This window comes from Calidris pugnax, unplaced genomic scaffold (genome assembly GCF_001431845.1).
Source record: "Calidris pugnax isolate Ruff unplaced genomic scaffold, ASM143184v1 scaffold50, whole genome shotgun sequence".
In the NCBI taxonomy this organism is placed as follows: Eukaryota; Metazoa; Chordata; class Aves; order Charadriiformes; family Scolopacidae; genus Calidris; species Calidris pugnax.
Window position 1 is genome coordinate 1,488,719 of NW_015090780.1, and position 19,338 is coordinate 1,508,056.

The following is a 19,338-nucleotide window of genomic DNA, read 5'->3' on the forward strand; positions in this document are numbered from 1 at the left end:
GGGGGGGGAAGGTGAGTGCTTTGGGGAGGAGCGGGTGTTATGGGGTGCAGATGGTGGGTGCAGTGGGGCAGCTTGGCAGGAGCACCCACACCCAAGCAGCTGAGGGGTGCAACACACCGCAGACACCCCCCCACAACTCCCTCCCAGCTGCCAGCAGAGCCGGGGGACAAGGGGGAACTGGGTGGCTCTGGAACGGTCACGGGGGGCTGGGGGGGCTGGGGGACCCTGGCCCCACAGGGGCTCTGGGGGTGCGTGGTTTTGCTTGGCATCGCACTCCCTTCTCACACCCGGGGGTCCCCCAGGCTGGGGTTTGTGGTGCTGGGTGTTTTGGGAGGGGGTGGGGTGTGTGCTCCCATGGTCCCCATCCCACCCTCAGAGACCGTCCCCCGGAAAACACAGGGTTAACGGTCAGCACCGGGGAGATGGGCCTAAATCTGGGGCTTATTTGTGCCAAAAAAGACATGAGGAAGCGGAAGAGGAGTTGTTCCCACGCTGGGGTGGCCGGGGGGGTCCCGTCGAGCCCCGTGGGGAGGAGACATCCCGAGCTGGATGTGGCCTCTGGGGCTGGGAGACACTGGGAGACGCTGGGAGATGCTGGGTGCTGCAAACTGGGGGGCAGATTGGGGCAGATTTGGGGGGATTTGTGCCGTGGGAGCCAGGGGAGCCAAGCCCCGGTGTGGGGAGCATCACTGGTCCTTGCCCCCCTGCATCCCCAGCTCCCCCATCCCGGTTTTGGGGGCACCACTGGGATGAAGAGCCCCCTCTCCATCCCCTCTTCATCTCCTCCATCCCCTTCATCCCCTCCATCCCCTCCATCCCCTCCATCCCCAGGGAGGGGGGTTTCTCAGCCACCACCACGGAGGCCAAGCCCGGCCGATCCCGCCTCAAACCCTCCCACCAACCGGCGAAATAAGGATGAGGATAGTAATAATAAAAAATCAATAAACATTTATTCGATACAGCTGTTTTTAATACATACAGTACATGGAGTTACCCCTCCGCGGTGCTCGGCGGCGCGGCTGATCAGAGCTGCTGTTACAGTACTCTCCAACTGAGGATTTTTTTCAATGATTAACAAAAGAACAGATCGTCACAAATCGGGAGTTTATTATAAGATAGTTTACTGTTAAAACAATTTTATTTTTTGCAAATAAACACTTTTTAATATATATATTTATATATTTATATATATGGTTACAAGTGATAAATTGAAAATTCTTTTTTTTTTTTAAATTTTTTTTTTTTTATTCTGTTTTCTTTTTTTCCCCAAAATACACTTATGCACTAATAACTGGCATCGACGAGAAACATTCGGATATGCCGTGGGATGGGTGTCGCCAGGAGAGAAAGAAAAGAACAAAAGGCTCCCAACCTTCCTGGGTGCAAGTGATGCTCCCCCCGGACCCGGTCCTGGCCCCCCGTCCTGGGGGGGGGTGACGGTGCCACAGCCCCCCTCGCCGGTGCACGGGGGTCACGGGGAGGGTTTCTGCCATCAAAGCTTTTGAGGACGGCTCGGTGAAGTGTCCTGTGGGGTTGCAGCCCCCCCCAACAGCCCCGACCCCACGGGGGTTTAGCCCTTTCCTGGGGGATGTGGGTGGTGGGACGGGGGGGTCTCTGCAGTGTGGGGGGCGTGGGGCCACCCTGTCATGGTCCCCAAGGGGCTGCAGAGGCAGGTGCCACCCCAGGGATGTGTAGAACTGCAGTCAAATTAGCTGCCACGCTGCCCCCCATGCTCTGAGCCCCCACACCCCCCCATTGACCTACCATGAGTGGGACAGGGGGGTGACACCACCCCCAAACACCCCGTGTCCCCCCCCTTTACCGGGCTTTACATTAACTGTAGGTCGCTCCCCGCTGCTGGAGGGGACAACCCTGTGGCTCAGGTCCCTGCCCAGTGCCAGGCCTGGGGTGGGGGGGTCCCATGCTGTCCGGCGAAATAAGGATGAGGATAGTAATAATAAAAAATCAATAAACATTTATTCGATACAGCTGTTTTTAATACATACAGTACATGGAGTTACCCCTCCGCGGTGCTCGGCGGCGCGGCTGATCAGAGCTGCTGTTACAGTACTCTCCAACTGAGGATTTTTTTCAATGATTAACAAAAGAACAGATCGTCACAAATCGGGAGTTTATTATAAGATAGTTTACTGTTAAAACAATTTTATTTTTTGCAAATAAACACTTTTTAATATATATATTTATATATTTATATATATGGTTACAAGTGATAAATTGAAAATTCTTTTTTTTTTTTAAATTTTTTTTTTTTTATTCTGTTTTCTTTTTTTCCCCAAAATACACTTATGCACTAATAACTGGCATCGACGAGAAACATTCGGATATGCCGTGGGATGGGTGTCGCCAGGAGAGAAAGAAAAGAACAAAAGGCTCCCAACCTTCCTGGGTGCAAGTGATGCTCCCCCCGGACCCGGTCCTGGCCCCCCGTCCTGGGGGGGGGTGACGGTGCCACAGCCCCCCTCGCCGGTGCACGGGGGTCACGGGGAGGGTTTCTGCCATCAAAGCTTTTGAGGACGGCTCGGTGAAGTGTCCTGTGGGGTTGCAGCCCCCCCCAACAGCCCCGACCCCACGGGGGTTTAGCCCTTTCCTGGGGGATGTGGGTGGTGGGACGGGGGGGTCTCTGCAGTGTGGGGGGCGTGGGGCCACCCTGTCACGGTCCCCAAGGGGCTGCAGAGGCAGGTGCCACCCCAGGGATGTGTAGAACTGCAGTCAAATTAGCTGCCACGCTGCCCCCCATGCTCTGAGCCCCCACACCCCCCCATTGACCTACCATGAGTGGGACAGGGGGGTGACACCACCCCCAAACACCCCGTGTCCCCCCCCTTTACCGGGCTTTACATTAACTGTAGGTCGCTCCCCGCTGCTGGAGGGGACAACCCTGTGGCTCAGGTCCCTGCCCAGTGCCAGGCCTGGGGTGGGGGGGTCCCATGCTGTCATACCCGGGGGTCTCCAAACCCCCCCCCAGGCACAACCCACCCGGCACAACCCACAGACAAGCAGGAGAGCAAAGGGTGTCTCATGGAGAAGGCGGCGGTGGGAGAACATACTCCTCTTGAGGGATGACTATTGGGGGAAAAACACCTTAAAAGGGGAAAAAAAAAAAAAAACTGAAGATTTCACTTTCTCATAAAAATCTCCGTTTGACCAAGGCGCTGCCTCTCCCCGCTCCGAGGGTGACAGGGGACAGCCCCAGGACCACTGTCCCCACCGCCTGCCCTGAGACCCCAGACCATCCCCAGGGTCCCCTCTGGGACGGTGTCACCCCTGAGGCCACCACAGCTGTCCCTGCTCCAGCCCCTCGCCCCTCCCAGGCTGCTCGTTTGGAGACACCTCGTTAACGAAGCAGCAGGATGGGTTTGGAGCCAGACCCCACAACGACCCCCCCCCCCAAGATGGCCCTTCTCCAGGTCTCCCCCACTTTGAGCACCTCCTGGCTCTCCCCCAGCACAGAGCGCAGTGCTGCTTGTTAATTTAATTAATGAGGAGCCAATTAATTGCATGTTAATGAGAACTGAGCCCCATGCAGAGGGAGGCAGTGGGGATTTTAAGGGGAATGCCCAAACCAGCAGTGGGGGCGATGCGAATCTCCCCCTCCCCGGGCCAGGGCACGGAGCTTTGCCAGGGGCTTTTCCCTGTGGTGGGATGAGATTTTGGGATCTGGCGGCTCCTTCCACCCCTGGGCAGAGATTTCTGCCCTCAGCTCTGCCCCGTGGGGGCGATGCGAATCTCCCCCTCCCCGGGCCAGGGCACGGAGCTTTGCCAGGGGCTTTTCCCTGTGGTGGGATGAGATTTTGGGATCTGGCGGCTCCTTCCACCCCTGGGCAGAGATTTCTGCCCTCAGCTCTGCCCTGTGTCCCCAGCTCTGCCCCGTGTCCCCAGCTCTGCCCGTTCTCCCCTTCCTGCCACCGCCTGCACCCCCTGAGCGTGGCCCAAGCACCCTCCCCGGGCGGGGGGGTCCCTCCTCGCCGCCCCCTCCAGTGGTTATTGCTTTGGGGAGGGGGCACAGAGCTCCGTGGGTCACTGTCCCCGTCCCTCGGGCTCAGCGCAGCGAAACGCCATCACCCAGCACAGTGTCCCCTCGTCCCCCTGGTGACAAAGACCCAGCTGGCTCTGAGCACGCGGGTCCTACAGCTCCCGAAGCTCCCCCTTCCCTGGGGAGGCAGGATTTGCACCAGCAACACCATCAAAACAAAGGCTGGACGGAACGCAAGCAGCAAACAGTCTAATTAAGCTTTCTGACTAATTGCTTCGAAGCCCAGCAGCCCCTCAGGCAGGTTCCCTCACCCACGGGCACATGCCACCAGGCGACGTGGATGGTGCTGCAGGACCACCAGCTCCTCCGAGGAGCCACCCCAGCTTCAGACCCCACCATCTCCTCCCTGCCCCCGCGGCCGCAATAACCTGCCGGTGGAGAAGGACGTTAATTATTACTAAGTGGCTCCTCGGAGCAGGGAGATGATGCCGAGAGCCTCCGGCGGGCGGTGAAGAGCAGCGAAGGAAAACGAGGGTTGAGGTTTTAATTGATTAAAGTAAAAGCAGAAGCTCTCCTCCCCCCCCGACGCCACCTTCCCAGCTCTGCACAGGGGAAAAAAAAAATAATATCCAATTAAGGGTTTCTTCTGTTTTGTTACCGAGAGAAAACGTGGCCATTTCCCAAGGACCGAGGTAGCCTGGTTTTTGTCTGGAGACAGACACATCCCGGTCCCGGGATGGCTCCCCCCAGGCCGGAGCGAGGTGTTAGGATGGTTTTAGTACGGAGCAAAGAAAAGCCCGGGGAAAGAGAAAAAGCAAGAGAAAGTCCACCGTGAAAGGACCCCCCCAGCCCCGAGGGAGACGGTCGTGGGCTTGGATGGATGCATCTCGAGGGGGTCCCAGCCCAGAGGGACGAGGCGAGTGCAACGTGCCCGAAAGCAGGATCCATGATTGTCACTTGATGCTGCACCCCCCGTCCCCACCACACACCTCCTGCAGCTGGAGACTGAAAACCCTTCCTGGATGAACAGCACCTTTGGGATGGGACGCGATGGGGACCCCGAAAGGCCCTTTCCACCACCAGCCTGACCCCCCCTGCTCTGTATCTGGCCGCATTTGCCAAAGACACCCCCAGCACCCGGGCAGTGCCACCACCGACCCTCCACGGCATTCCCGCAACCTTCAACCCTCCAACCTGACCCGTCCCTACAGCATCCCCCCCCTCTCCCACCAACTTCCCGGGGTGCTCACACCTCCTGCACCCCCTGTGCCACCTCAGGATGATGCTCTGCCAGCCCCGTGCCACGCTCCCTGCTACTTCCTCTCCCCATCTCACACCACCGAGACAAACCCCCGCACCCAACCGGCCACAAACACCACGGAGCCCACCCATCCCATGGGAGCAGGGTCCCGAGGCTGCAGGGAAAGCTCTACCAGGACCCTCACAGCGTCCACTGCCAGACCCTGCTGTCCCCAGCTGCTTGCCCAGGTGACACATCTTTGGGAACATCCCCCCGGGCACAGGGATGTGGGCACTGCCTGCAGCGGGAGGCTGGAGCCCGCCGGGGGCTGCCCGGACAGGCAGGGAGCAGGCATCCCCCCCCCCTGCCTGCAGGCAGCCACAGAGAGACCCCCATCCGAGGGGGCCCCCCCTGCTATTGCACTTTTCTTTCGCTCAAGCGTCACCAGTTTGGGGCAGGGAGTAAAAAGGGAAGTCACAGGGAGGGGGGTGGCGGCAGGGTGCCAGAGGGCAGGGGGGGTATGTACATGGGCAGGGGGTGGAGAACGGTCCAGCTTTGCTTGATCCTGTTTGTTTTCCAGTGTGAAACAAGGTCCGTGACTTGTTTAAAGTGGTTAATTGGTATTTTCTGTCTCTTTTTTTTTTTCTTTTTTTTTTTTTGACGGGGGGGCACAGAAAACTGGGAGAGACCCCCCACCCTGTTACCCTGGGCTGTAAACGAATCCTCGGAGACGAGTCTCTGAGCTGCTCATTTCTCGGGCATCTTGCTGGCTCCCCCCTTGCGCTGGCTCGGGGGCTTGGGGACACGCTCGTCCCCGTCGGGGCTGCCTCGGGAGCCTTCCCAGTGCTCGAGCGTTTTCTTGTGATTAGTCTTTGCTGCCACGTTCTCTCTGCCCTTCAGGGACGGTTCCGGAGGCCTCTCCTTGGGTTTCCTTCCCCTTTTCTTCCCGTTTGTGCTTTTCTTTTTCTCCTCTTTGCTAGAAGAAAGCTGTTCCCTGCTTTTCTTTTTCCGGCTGGCCTCTGCGGAGGTTCGGAACCAGTTCTGTCCAAGGAGGGGGGTGACATGGGGGGTTAGTGACCATCCTGGTGCCATCTGCCCCAGCCTGGACCACCCCGTGCCCCACTGGCATTGCCTCCCTGAGGACAAGCGGGCCAGCACTGAGCAGCTACAACCAGCCTGGGGGTGTTGGGGACTCAAAGTGGGACAGGGAGGTCCCCTCCAGACTGTCACAGCGTTGCTGATGCTGTGGGGAGCAGACAGGGATGGATGGGGCAGCCCGAGAAGGGGGGTGTTGGAGCAGGGACCAGCCCGGACCATCTCCAGCTGTCTCCTTACCTCCGAGTGAGCCTTGATGATGTGGTACTTGACCCCGCTTTCGGAGCTGAACTCCTTCTGGCACAGGAGGCAGCGGTACTTGCCCACCGAGTGGTCCCCCTGCAAGACAGAGCATCCTCCTGCAGCCCCAGGCAGAGCCAAAAACGGCCTGGGAGGGGGGTGGCTCCCCCCACCCCGTTCCCCTCTCTGTGAAGGGAGGTCGATGCTTGAACTTCAAAAAATACTCATTTCTGAAACGCCAGATCTCTGCCCGCCCTCAGTCCTGCGTCAGGAGCTCAGAACCACATCTTCTGCTCTGACTTTCAGCCACTGGTGCCAGGCATCAAAGGTCCTGTGAGCTCGGAGGGCAGCGGGTGGCAGGTTTTACTGCCTGTGCATCCCCAGCACCGGTTGTTACAGTACCACCCACACCGTGTGTGTCCCCAGGCACGTGGGAGGCTGACGGGGCTGGTCACACCGTTTCCTGGCCATCAGCAGATCTGCCATCTCCCGGGACTGAACCACCACCTAATTGATGTCCAAAGGACTCACCTAATTTTCCTTTTACGCTGTCAAAGAGACGCAGCGACTGCTGGATTCCTGTCATTACAGCCCCGTGGGGATGACTGATCGCCCGGCTCTGCCGCAGTTCAAGGCACAGGAGAGATAACGTGCTCTCTATTGACGAGGGGTTTATGGATGGGCCCCTCCAGGCGATATATATGTTCCCTGGGAATTTCTCCATAGCTGGCTCCAGGCTGTAAATCTGGAGTCAGACGGGTCTTTCATTTCAGGGACAGGCAGGACGAGGGGGCAGGCCTGGTTTCAGAAATACTCGTGCAAAGATCCCCTCAGCGCATCAATCCCCGCCGGGGCTGGGGCACTGCCTGGGAGCATCTTCTGGTTGATGTATTTCAGCCATCTCAAGGAAATACATCAACTGCATCCTCCGGTTGATTTATTTCAACCACTTCTGCGGGGTTTTACGGCAGAGATCACAGGGCAGGTCAGGAGGGGCCGTGCAGGACACACCACATTTGGTGGGACACGTATCCATCGTAAAACTAAACCCTCTGGGAGGGCAAGAGTCCTGCTGGCTGCAGTGTGGGGGGGACACGAAGCAGCAAACTCAACCCCAAACACCCAGCCCCGGCTCTGCTGGACTCGCTGGGCCTCCAGGGTGCAGCTCTGCCGTGAAAGAAAACACTCGTGCAAATGCCTGGCTGCTTTCTGTGCACGGTACCGGCCAGAAAATGGCTGTGTTGTCTCTCAGAGTCCGTGCTAGTGAAGGAACTGCCCTCATCTCCTGTGTTTGCACTTTTGTCCTGCATAAATACAGCTTCTCCTGCCGGATCTCTGCAGCCCATTTTCTAAATGATCTCATTAGGGGTTGATGTTCCAGCTTGTGCTGGAGGAGCGCGGGAGTTTGTGTTTTTAATAACCACGGGGTATGGATCGGAGCTGCCTCCTGGAAGCTCCATTCAATGGGAGCTGCAGCTGGAAACGTTTCAGGGGTAGAAAGCTTTACCAGCTCATACTCCGTTCCAATTTGAGGGACCTACGCTGAGCTCCCGATCCCTCCCCCGCAGCGGCTGCGGGGCCACCAGAGCTCACTGCAGCCTGCAGCATCACTGCTCCATTGAGCGAGAGGCCACCGGTCTCTGCACAGACCTTCTGCCTCTCCCAGTCTCAGCTCCAGCCCCTGGAAGCACCACACCAGTGTCCCTCCAGCTGGGGAAGCTGCTGAGCTTCCAGAAGAGCTGCAGGGCTGCCCAAATCGGTGGAGAAAGTCTCCCCGATTCCAACCTGCCTTGGGAAACCTCCAGCTTCCGACGCTCAGCTCCTTGGCTCTGAGCTGCTGTGGTCAACGTGTGGCTGCGTGCGAGGTGCTGGGTAGCCAAGGGCTCGTGAATGACTTGGGGACTGCAAGAGTCAAGCTGGGGGACGAGGACACCAAGGTGGGAGGTTGTGAGGCAGAAGGGCTCGCTCCCGCTGTCCCTTCTCTGAAGGACTCAGTGTGTCTGAGGTCTGGGCCCTTGGGTGAGACATTTGTGTGGCAAGACCTCTCCTCCAAAGCTGGGGGGCAGCTAAAGCCCCTCCATCCCATCTGCTCAGCTCCAGCCTCTCCGTCTGTGGCTGTGGGTTTGATCCTGCCCAGGAAGACGGTGCTGAGGGCAAGTGGCTGGACCGGGATGGTGTGACGATGGGCTGAGTGGTGACAACTGGATGGGCAGTGGCATTGCTTGGCCAGCCCTCCTGGTGGTCACAGTCCTCTAACCTGTACCATTGTCCCTTGACCTGTTGCTTCCAAACGAGCCAGGGGGGAGAGGAAACCAAACCCCAACTCTACCTTCGAGCCAAGACCATAAAAACAGGGACCTACCTTGTTGCAGTTGGCCAGGTGAGCTTTCAGCCCCGAGACGCTGGAGTAAATGGCTTCACAGCACTGTGGGAAGAGACAAAGCAGGGTTTTGATGATGCCATGATCCCCCCCACCTCGTCTCCCTGCCTTCCTCCGTGCCGGGGCCAGGAGCCCGCTGTGTCAAGGCCACCGGTCCAGGCTGAGCAGCGTGAGGCTAATGCTCTGCGAGACGCGGAGGGCTCCGGTCACACGTTTCCTATTAGTGCTAATGGGAGTCATGTGGCCACATCCCTCTGCCACGGGCTGAAAAATGTCTCCCCGAAAAATGTCTCCGTGGAAAACGTACATTTGTGAGGAGTCGGGAGGTTCCTGCTGGGCTACAGGAGTTCTTGGAGCCACAGCAGACGCTTAACGGAGAAGAGAAATCACCCGGGCAGCAGCATGACCAGTTTGTGAGCAATGTCTTTTCAAAGTGCCTGTGTATGACATTAATTAGGCAGCGCGTCTCCCCCAGCCTTGCGGTAACAGCCCCGCTCAAAACTCCCATTAGCAAGGCTTTGTTTCAGATGATAAATCAACAGCCCCAGCACGAGGGTGGAGTTCACCTCCCCGCGAGCTCAGGCCAAGGCTGAGCTTTACAGGGAGATGAAGCACACGCACCACGGCCCCGAGGTCTCTGCCTGTCCCAGGGCTGTAAAAAAAATACCAAAAAAAAAGGCTTAAAACCAGCTCCGGCTTTACCCTGGGAAAAGCAGGTTCTCTGCATAAAAAGGCTCCCAAGAACAGAGCGTGGAGCCTTTGTCCCATCCGCACGCTTCCCAAAGGCAGCTCCAGAGCCCAAACTGGGCAATGCTGAACTCTCAGCCCAAGGTCACCTGGGGAAAGGGTGGCCCGGTCCCCAAGCCTGGTGGCTTGAGCACACCAGGAGGGTCCCAAAGGTGGGACACGCTTCAACCAGGCACGGCAGCAACCCCAGGGAGAGGAGGTGAAATGAGGGTCTGAGCATCACTGCCAGCTTCATCTGGGGCACAAGAAGAACCTGGCTTTGGTGGGTTTCTGCCCCAAAACTTCCCCTTCCTCCTGCAGACCGAAACCAACCAGCCCAAAGAAGAACAGACACGGTCCTTACGTTGTTGGGACAGTTGATGCGGCCCTTCTCCTTCACTTCATTCTTCCAGTTTTCCAGCAGCCTGGGATTGAGCTTTGGAAGCCCCGGACGGGTGTAATTGAGCTGCAAACAATAGAAGAGGATTAGCAGAGCGGCACACACCAGTCCGGTCCTTGCTGGAGTCCTCGCTCTTCACATGGCTCTTGTTCCCCCCGCCCCACAAGGAGAAGTGAATCGGAGCTGAAAACTAGTTGGGAGGCTTCCCCCAGAGATGTCATCTCCCCCCACCTGGGCACCACACAGCAGGGGGGGTGGCTCTGCCCCGCTGTGCCACCGGCGAGGTGACAACTGGGCTGGAGGGTGGCTGTGGGCAAGGAGCAGGGCTGGAGCCCCCAAAACAGGAGAGGGGAGGCTCCTGCTCCCAATCCCGGGTCCGTGCCCCACGGTGGGGGCCAGGCCCGGACCCGGCGTTTTCGGTACCTGGTGTTGGCGCGGCCCCTTCTGCCGCGTTTCATAACGGGGAGAATAAACAACCCCGCACGCTGGGCAGGGGGGACGGACGCCAAGAGCCTCCATGGCTGCCTTCCACCCATGAATGGGCACAACCCGCCGAACAATGAAAGGCTCTTGTGTCTCTGCCTCTCCTTCTGGCAGGGCTGCTCTTTCCAAGTGCTTTTAATTACCGCTTTATTAACGACTTTGAGGTTTTAGCATAGCGGACCGGCCTTCCCAACTCCATTCCTGCATGTTCAGCACAAGAAAAGGCGGCCGTGGCATCTCCTCTGCCTCGCAACCGCCGTCCTTAGCCCTACCTGAGGTCCTTGCCTGGCACCTGGGCAAGGTCCAGAGGGGACATGGGCCATCTGAGCTGCCTGCCCACTACACAACCACACCAGCACAGCTCCAAGCCCGACCGATGGACGTTCCTTGGGCCCCACACCTCAAGTGGGAGCAGGGCTGGGTGAGCTCACCCGTGGCACAGACAGGACGTGGGTACCCCAGCACGTTCTGCATCTCCGAGCGCAGGACACGGCTGCATCATCGCATCCGTGCTGGCCAGGGAGGATGCACAGACAAACAGCATTCACAGAGAGGTGCAAACCCAAGTTCTGCTTTTGAAACCTCCCCCAAGGATGCAGAACTCAGGGTTCTGACAGGGCAGGGAAGGGGCTGGCTGGATTTCTTACCCCGCTGTGATTTTTCCTGTCTGTGCTGATAAAACTGCAAATTTGCCTTTGTCCGGCTCTCCCGAACAGGCTGCTCCCAAACTTCCCTGCAACGGGGAGCTCCCAGTGAGGGTGCAGACACCACCACTCATTTCCACTCAAATTTAAGCCATCCACAAGCCCCCGCAGCCCCCACCTTGGCACGTGGCGGGGCACGGCCAGAGGAGAAGGGAGCCCGGGCAGAGCCGGGCTCCGTGCGAGGGACAGGGCAAAGGGCCTTGAGAAACAGCCCTACGGAGGCTGGTAAGGACGGATGTGGAAAAATCCCCCGAGTCCCAGCGTGCTGCTCTTCTGTCAAGCTTCACAGCTGGGGGAGATGCCAGCAGAGCTCTTTGAAGCGCTGGGATGGTGCATCTACCAACCGCTTGGTCCCCCGCCCGGGGAAGGCAACGCCACCTCCGGGGGAGAACACAGGAGTCCCTTTTTGTCATTGATACTGAGAGCTGAGATGCCAAACGGCCTCCTTCATTAAAAACCAATCAATCCCATGAACGAGCAAACATGAACGGTAACCGCACACAGCCCCAGCAACAACCTCTCCCTCCGCGCGTCCCCGGGGAGGAGACGAGGGGGGATGTTCAGAGATGTGGACTCCGCTGCTCCGGCTTCTCACTCCAGAGAAAAATCCCTCCCCGCTCTCCTCCAACAGCCCTGCACAATAACATGCAAATCCCATGTCTTCCCGGGGCGCTGCGGTTCGGGGAATGTCAAAGTCATCTTTATGTCTCTATTAAGAGGGAGCCCCAGGCATGGAATATTTTATTTTTTTCTTCCATTTATTTTCCTCAAACAGCCTGTAAGTGAAAATCTTCATGGCCAAATCATTAAACGACTACAACTGGTTTTGGCCGCAGCCCATCTCTTCTGAACAGTCGAAGGATGCCGGGGTGGGAAGGCTTGTTTTCTTTGACTGACAGTTTTATTTAATTAAACTTTCATATTTCAATCCTCTCCGCTCCCTAGACAGCTCTCCCCTTCCCCAAAATATATCGCAGTAAATGAGAACCATGCGGGCTGCCTCAACCCTGGCCAACAAACTCCCCTGGAAGCTTCACCGAGGTCCCCAGCGCGAGGCACGGCTCTCCCATCGCCCCGCGGAAACCAGGGCTGATGCCGTCCGGGAGGTGAAGCCAAAACACACCCCGGGGCTCTGGATGGCAGCCGGGTCCCATCTGTGGCTCGGGGTGGCTGGGTCACACCACGCCGGAGCTGCCGAGCGAGGGGCGGAAGGACGGACTCAACCCTGCTGAGATCCGGGTCCACAGCCGGAGCCGGGATCTGGTTTGGCCCATCAGTGACACGAGTCCGCAGGGCTCAGCCTGGCTCCCGCCCGGATCGCAGGGCCATTGTTTTTGGGGACAAACTCAAGCCAGGCTCTTCTGCTCTGGAATTTACCCTGGTTCCAGCATGGGTTTTCTTAAAAACTCCAGCTTGGAGACAACTTTTCCCCTTTAGCTTTATGGCTGGCCTCTGGCAGCCCCTCACTCCGGACCCCGTCACCCTGCCACGCAGCACCGGGGCTCCACGGGGATGTGCAGCCTCCGTGGCTGTCCCCGGCCCTGCAGCAACACCCAGACCCTGAGCTGTGGGGCCAAACGGGGTGCCCTTGCACCCCACAGACATTGATGAGCTCTGCATCCCTCTCTGCCTGCACGGGGGCTGCCAGAGCCCACCATCACCACCTCCGGCACAGAGCTGGTGGCACTTTCAAACAAGCCACCCCACCTCGAGCTCCACAGGGAAAGCATCACACCACGAAACCATGGTGTTTTCTCCCCTCTTGCCTCCTAGGTACCTCTTCCCTCTGCTTGACGAGGCTGTTTTTCTCTCAGTCCAGCCTCCAAAATGTGTAAGGCCATCAGGGTATCATCCCCTGCCAGATCCCAGAGCCCACCACAGCCTGCCCACACCACCCAGCTGGGAACCTGCCGGCCTCTCGCTGCTTCTTCTGCAGCCCCAAGGCTGCTCACGGGCAGGCAACGGCCCCAGCGAAGACCAGAGGAAGGTCGGAGAATCGGCATCATCTTCATGGAGCTTCTGGAAAGGGGATTTTTCCCAGAAAAGCAGCAGGGGTGTGCCCTTCCCCATCTGACATCCCCAGCAAGCGGCCGTTGTGAAACACCCATCTGTTTCAGCTTATCCAGAGGCAAATAAAGATCGGAGCGAGAAAATAAGGCTCCAGTGTATATTTAGAAATGCTGGATTTGGTTAGCGCAGAATGAAGGCAGCGCAGGGCCTGGGACCGAGCAGCAATCGTTTATTCTAATGCCATTGCTTTGGTGCGAAGGAATCCGTCCTCCCGGGGAAAGGCAAATGCATCCCACCGCGGGCCACCAACGGGATCCAAACCCCAAGTCCCTCTCGCCAGCTGGGACCGGCTGCCACGTGGCCACGAGGGCAAGCCATGGCGCAGGGGCTGCAGCGGGGCCACGTATCCCTTGGGCTTGCTGAGAAGTTGCTTGCCTTCCCCTGGGGAAAAGCTTTGCTGCCTGGAGAAGGGATGGAGAGGAGGGGTGGCTTTCTTCATCAGCTCCCTGGAAATCCACGTTGACTGCTGGGACCATGGAGGGTAACTGGAGAGCTTGGGGACAGAGCGGGTCCTGCGCTCAGCAAGTCCAGGTACATCCCGCCATCCCTGGTTACAGAGCAGAGCTGGGAAGTGTCTGTTCCTCTGGGATCTTGGAAATTCCCAGGTATAGCTGAGATGGTGCAGGAACAGTTGAAATCTGCTGCCCATCCCTGACATCCCACCTCTCTCCAGGTCCAAGCCAGCGAGGGGTCCTGTGGGTCCAGCATCGCACTCCCGATGGCTGGATGCGGCCCGTGGGAAGAAAGTGGCTCTTCTGGGGACCATCAGCCCCACTGCCCCAGTCACGGTTAATGGTGTTTGTCTTCCTGCTGCTCTGGTGACTCCAGGCTGTAGCTCCCTCGGAGGGACGGCCACCACACAGGCTCGATGGGGCAGTGGCACGGGGACGCGGGGACGTTGTCCGCTCTTCTGAGCCTCCCGTGCTGCCTGGGGCTGGACCCACCACCGAGCTGTCCTGCCAGCACAGCCCAAGCCAGTTTGGAGGGAAGGGCTATTTTGGGGGCTGTAAAAGGGTCAAACTGGGCACTTCCTGGTGCCTTTGAATCTCTCCCAGTCGGGAGGGGTTTTTCTCCACACCCTGAGCTGAAGCAACTTGTAAACAAAGAGCGGTCCTGAGCGACGCAAGACGCTGCTCAGCGGAGCAGCACAGAGCGTGCTGAAGTCAGCAAGCTCCCACCAGCCTCCCCAGGCAGAACCTGCCTCCCACCTCCTTCCAGCATCGCTCGTCGAGGGAGAAAAAAAAATGTCATAGACCGAACAGATTACATTTTAGAGTGTTGTCAAGGGAACGTGACAGTTACTGCAAGACGCGCCCGCAGGCACGCTCACAGCTACGAACGTGTGCGCCCACTGCGCTGACCTCCCCCAAAACCCATCTGTGCGACACACGGGGGGCACAGCCAGGGAGAGCCGCCCCCGCAGGGACCCGAGGTCCCATCCTCCTGCCCAAGAGCCTTGTTTTGCCACCCGGGAGCCGGTCCAGCTCCCCACCTCGCTCAGCTTCAAGGCAAACCTCTTCCCGCCAACCTCACAGCGATTCTCTTCGCTCCTTAGCGCAGAGATGGGGCTCAATTAAACCTAAACAATTAGACTCCGAACGCAAGAAATGTCTCATAAACAACCCCACCACCACAAACAGCGTTTCATGAAGCAATTATGCCAGCAGCTGAGACCTTTACTATGCCTTTGAATGTCAGCTGGCACATGGACCCCTTGTCCCGGCCTGAGACTCCGGGCTGCTCCCTCAATTCCAACAGAAAATACCCCAAGTCAAAAGTAAGGGGAGCAATTCAAGGAGGAAAGAGAGGAATGCGAGTGCCGAGGCTGGAAAGGGGAGAAGGGAGCACCACACCTCTCCTCCCACACTATTTGAAATGAAACAGCTACTTTGGGCTTGATTGTTTTACGTTATAAAACGCATTGCAGCTGAAGTCATCTGGAAACCACCATTACCACCAAGCATTGGGGAAATAAAAAGTTTGCAACAAGTTCTGGCCCTAAAACCCCCAGCTCAGCCCCAAGGCAGATGGCAGCACCGTGCCTGGATCCCCTTCTGTGCCAGTCACCTCACTGAGATGCCAAGGAGGGTAAAGAAGATGCTGGTTTGTTTGTGTGCTGGTTTTCCACCTGCCCACCGCCTGCAGACTGGGAGCTGAGCCAGGCTGAGCTCCTCCAGGTCCCTGCAGGACGATGGTGGCACTTCTGAGAGCACACGTGTGCCAGGACAGCACAGGACAGGCTGTGGCAGCGGGAAGGCACTTCAGCTAAAGCTCTGCTGTTCTTCCACCCATTTTCCTGGGACAATCTGCATCACTTCTCCAGGCTGGCTCTGGGACTCGGGCTGTTTTCCTGGGTCGAGGCAGGTCCTTTGGGCTGGGGCTGTCCTGTGCTCTGCTCATGGCAGAGGCATCGCCACACTCCTGCTGGGGCAAAGCTTCCTCTGCTCCTCACTCCCATCCTTGCAACGTGCCCAATATCCTGCCAGGGTGAATTTTGGAGGACTGGACAAGAGATGCCCAACCATTCAGAGCAAGGAAAAGGCCTGGTACCCAACTGCAACGTTACTTGCTCAAGAAAAGGCTGCAGCCTGGGCAGAGATTTGCAGAACAGCTCTGCGCAGAGCCCCAAAAAAGTATCGACCACAGGATTAAAAAACTCCAACTCCCTCTTTTTTTTCCATTTACACTGAAAAGGTTTATGATTTACTGCTGCTTCCTTCCTTTTACGGTCCAGAAGGAGTGTTCCTGGAGGGAATTTCAGCTTTGGGACGTTCCCAGGAATCACCTCCTCCCACAGCGGGGAGGGATGTTTGATTTAATGTGTTACTCCAGTGCCTCCACGGAGCTCAGGACTGCCAGGGCACTGACTTTCGCTGCGCAGACCCCACAGCCGACATGTGTGTCGCTGATGGGGACCACGGGGCTCAGCCCTGCCTCCCCTGGGGACCACGGGGCTCCTGCCTCCCCTGCTGGGGACCACGGGGCCCAGTCCTGCCTCCCCTGGGGACCACGGGGCCCAGCCCTGCCTCCCCTGGGGACCACGGGGCTCCTGCCTCCCTGCTCTGCCTTCCCCTGCTCCAGCGATGCTGCAGGCTCTGCACCTCCAGGGAAGCCCAGGAAAAGAGACATGGAAGGGAGGAAATTCCACCTGGGGCATCTTTGCTCTCTCACAGTGCAAAGGAGATCATTCCAGCTCCCACCTCTGCTCTCCTCACGTGCTGCTCTTGGCTGCCAGCTGCTGCTTCACTGCTGAGAACCCACCTCCCTCCACAACATCCTCTGGGCTGGACTCTGATCTCTCCACTACCCACAAAGCACCACCTTTTGCTCCATTTAAATGTGGGTCCTGGCAGTGGAAAAGGCAAATCTGGCAGCTCCTGGGCTTGTACAGAGCCTCCAGGACCACTGGAGCTCAGCCTGTGCTGGGTGGGCTCTTTAGCAATAAATTTGCCATCGCAGCTAATTGATTTAAGGCACAGAAAATGAGACACATGAGCCCTCAGCCAGCTGGGGCCACGCTGGCATCCCGGGATCGCTGTGTACAGCGAGTGCAAAGAAAAAAGAGAAATAAAGGCTTCTCACCCGCTTTGTTTCAGGCACCAGGTCATCCTTCATCCTCCGCTTGGTCCAATCCCTGGCGAGCTCGTCCTCTGCGATCTCCTGAAGGTGGAAAACGGCTACTTGGGCTGACGTCCGACGGATGCGGCCGCTCGGGGTCCTTTCAAAATCTTCTATGGGGCCAGGCTCTGGCTTCACCTCTGGCTCCTCCGGCGGCTGCGAGAGAGATGGAGTCAAAAAGAGCACAACAAGGGGAGAAGATGTGAGCTCTGGGGGGTGCTGGGGGGATTTAGGATGGGTGTTTTCAGACCTGCCGTGTGCATGGAGGGGCTGCAGTGATACCCACGTGCCTCTGTCCCTGAGCATGGGAACAAGGGATGCCCCCCCCCGCCCCCCTCAGCCCAGCAGACAGCCGGGCGTTGGACTGATTGCATCCTGTCAACGCTCCCACGTGTATAAACATCTCCATTTATTAGAGTTAGGGAGTTATTAGGGTTGGATGCACTGTCAGTAGGGATCAACAGAACAGAAAAGGACGCTCCCCAGGGATGGATCCTGCCACCCCAGCCCTGGCAAGCAGCCGGTGCCTGCTGAGCTCTGGTTTTACTCCCTGCAGAGCACGGATACGGGCTGGGCTGGAGCACAGCCCCGTGGACACCAAGGAAAGGGAACGCTGCTGACCACTCCGCTCTGATAAAGGCAGCATCCTGCTTTTTGGGAGGGGTGGAGGGGGCTGTAGCCCATTTCCCACCCAACACACACGCGTGGTGATGAGAGGGAGAAGGAAAAAAGAACATCGGTCCGATGTCTGCACCTGCCTTGCCTGGCACGGCCCTGCCTGGCTCTGTCCTGCCCACGGGCTCTGCAGCTCCGCTGTCACTCCCCGGGGGGGATGGCCCTGCTCCTCGGGCTGCGGAAGCATCCGGGGGGCTCACGGAGGCCGTGTGCTCTGACCGCACGTGGTAATCATGACCAGCCTTGGATTTGTACTTCTTGGCGCAGTGTGGGCAGCTGAAGACAGGCTTGTCAGCCTCAGCGAGCTGCTTCCCACACCGCTTCTGGTGGTACTGGTAGCCCATCAGGCTGGAGAAGTTGGCCACGCAGCCCTATGGAGAGAAAGGGAGGGTTAAGGAGGGCTTGGGGCTTCATGTCCCCATGATAAAACCATTCAGGGTGCCATCGCTCCAGGGAGAAACACATCCCGAGGAGCCCCCTCTGCAGAGCCCGGCCCCTCGGAGTGATGGGGGGTCACCAACCAGCCCCTCTTCCCCAAAGAGCCATGCACAGACACGACAGTGCCACAGAGGGACAAGGGGACAGTCCCCGTCCCCGGCGCTACCTACACACCGACAGAGCTCCCCGGACAGAAGCACAGCAGGCAGCAGGGGGAAGGCATTGGGGAGGCACTGCCAGCGCAAAGAGTAAAGCACCCGCGGGGACAAACCTCTGCCACACGCCCCCGTTACCCGTTGGTGACTTGTCTGCAACCGGCTCAGGACTGTTTTTCGGTGGGGTTTGGTTCAGTTTTACGCTACGCACGTGCCAGTGCCAGCTGTGCCCCTTCCTGGCTTCAGGAGGCAGAACCTGCCCTGCAGCGCTCCTCAGCCTGCCCTGTGCCCACCCTCCCGCTGGGATGGCCCATCGCTGGACGCACGGAGCCAGGGATGGGGACCAGGGTGGCTGAGCTATGGTAGAAAAGTCAGGAGGAGGCCAAGAGATGCCTGGAGAGCGTGCATCCCCCTCTGCTTCAGGACTCACTCCTTCCACCTTCTCACAGAACGAGAAACAGGAATCGTTCTCGTACCTCATTGGGGCATTTCAGTTTTCCCATCTGCTTTAGCACTTTCCTCAGCCTTTCCCGCTCTTCCTGTTCACCAAGTCCAGCGGTTTCCACAGGAACAGGCTGGAAACAAGCAAGTAACAGAAGCCACAGAGTCAACCATTTACTCATGTCCTCTGTGCCAGGAGTGGGTGGTAAACCTCTGCCCCGCAAGAGCTGCCCTTGGCTGGGGGGATCCTCTCATTAGAAGAGCTGGATCTCCCCCAGCTCGTGCTTTTCCTGTGTTTGCACCCAAAGGGCCAGCTGAGAAACCCAGGAGCAGTTCCTGCACGGAGGGTTCACCAGCCAGACTGAAGAGCAGGAGATGAATGCACAGGTAAAAGACAAGTCACAACTGGTAAGCACGGGACAGGTAGAAATGTGGTTATGCCTTGCCCTGGTATCTCAGATGTGTATGTGACTGGATTTTTAAGAACAGCATCTGAATCGGTGCCTGCCAGATTTTATTCATGATAAATTTTGCGACTACTTCTCACACGCTTGGTGGAAAATTAAAAGACTGGATTTTGAGATTTGTGCAAGGCAGAACCCATCAGTCCCGGATTTGTGGGAGCAGTTTTGGAGGGCAGAGCTTTGCCACTCAAAACCTGCCTCACCGTACTCACCGA

The 19,338-nt window shown here is 57.9% G+C and overlaps 1 protein-coding gene across 1 annotated transcript in view; it reads right to left on the reverse strand.

The window, feature by feature from the left end:
• Positions 1–5,899: 5,899 nt before the first annotated feature.
• The window catches only part of ZNF512B (zinc finger protein 512B), a 37,929-nt gene continuing 24,490 nt past the window's right edge, over positions 5,900–19,338 (reverse strand). Inside the window, exons 10-16 of the mRNA XM_014956389.1 lie at positions 18,695–18,793; positions 17,709–17,996; positions 16,915–17,106; positions 10,040–10,141; positions 8,932–8,994; positions 6,570–6,668; positions 5,900–6,275 (exon numbers count right to left, since the gene is read on the reverse strand). Of these exons, the coding sequence (XP_014811875.1) occupies positions 5,982–6,275; positions 6,570–6,668; positions 8,932–8,994; positions 10,040–10,141; positions 16,915–17,106; positions 17,709–17,996; positions 18,695–18,793 (1,137 nt within the window). The 3' untranslated portion in view covers positions 5,900–5,981. The remainder of the gene's footprint in view (positions 6,276–6,569; positions 6,669–8,931; positions 8,995–10,039; positions 10,142–16,914; positions 17,107–17,708; positions 17,997–18,694; positions 18,794–19,338) is intronic.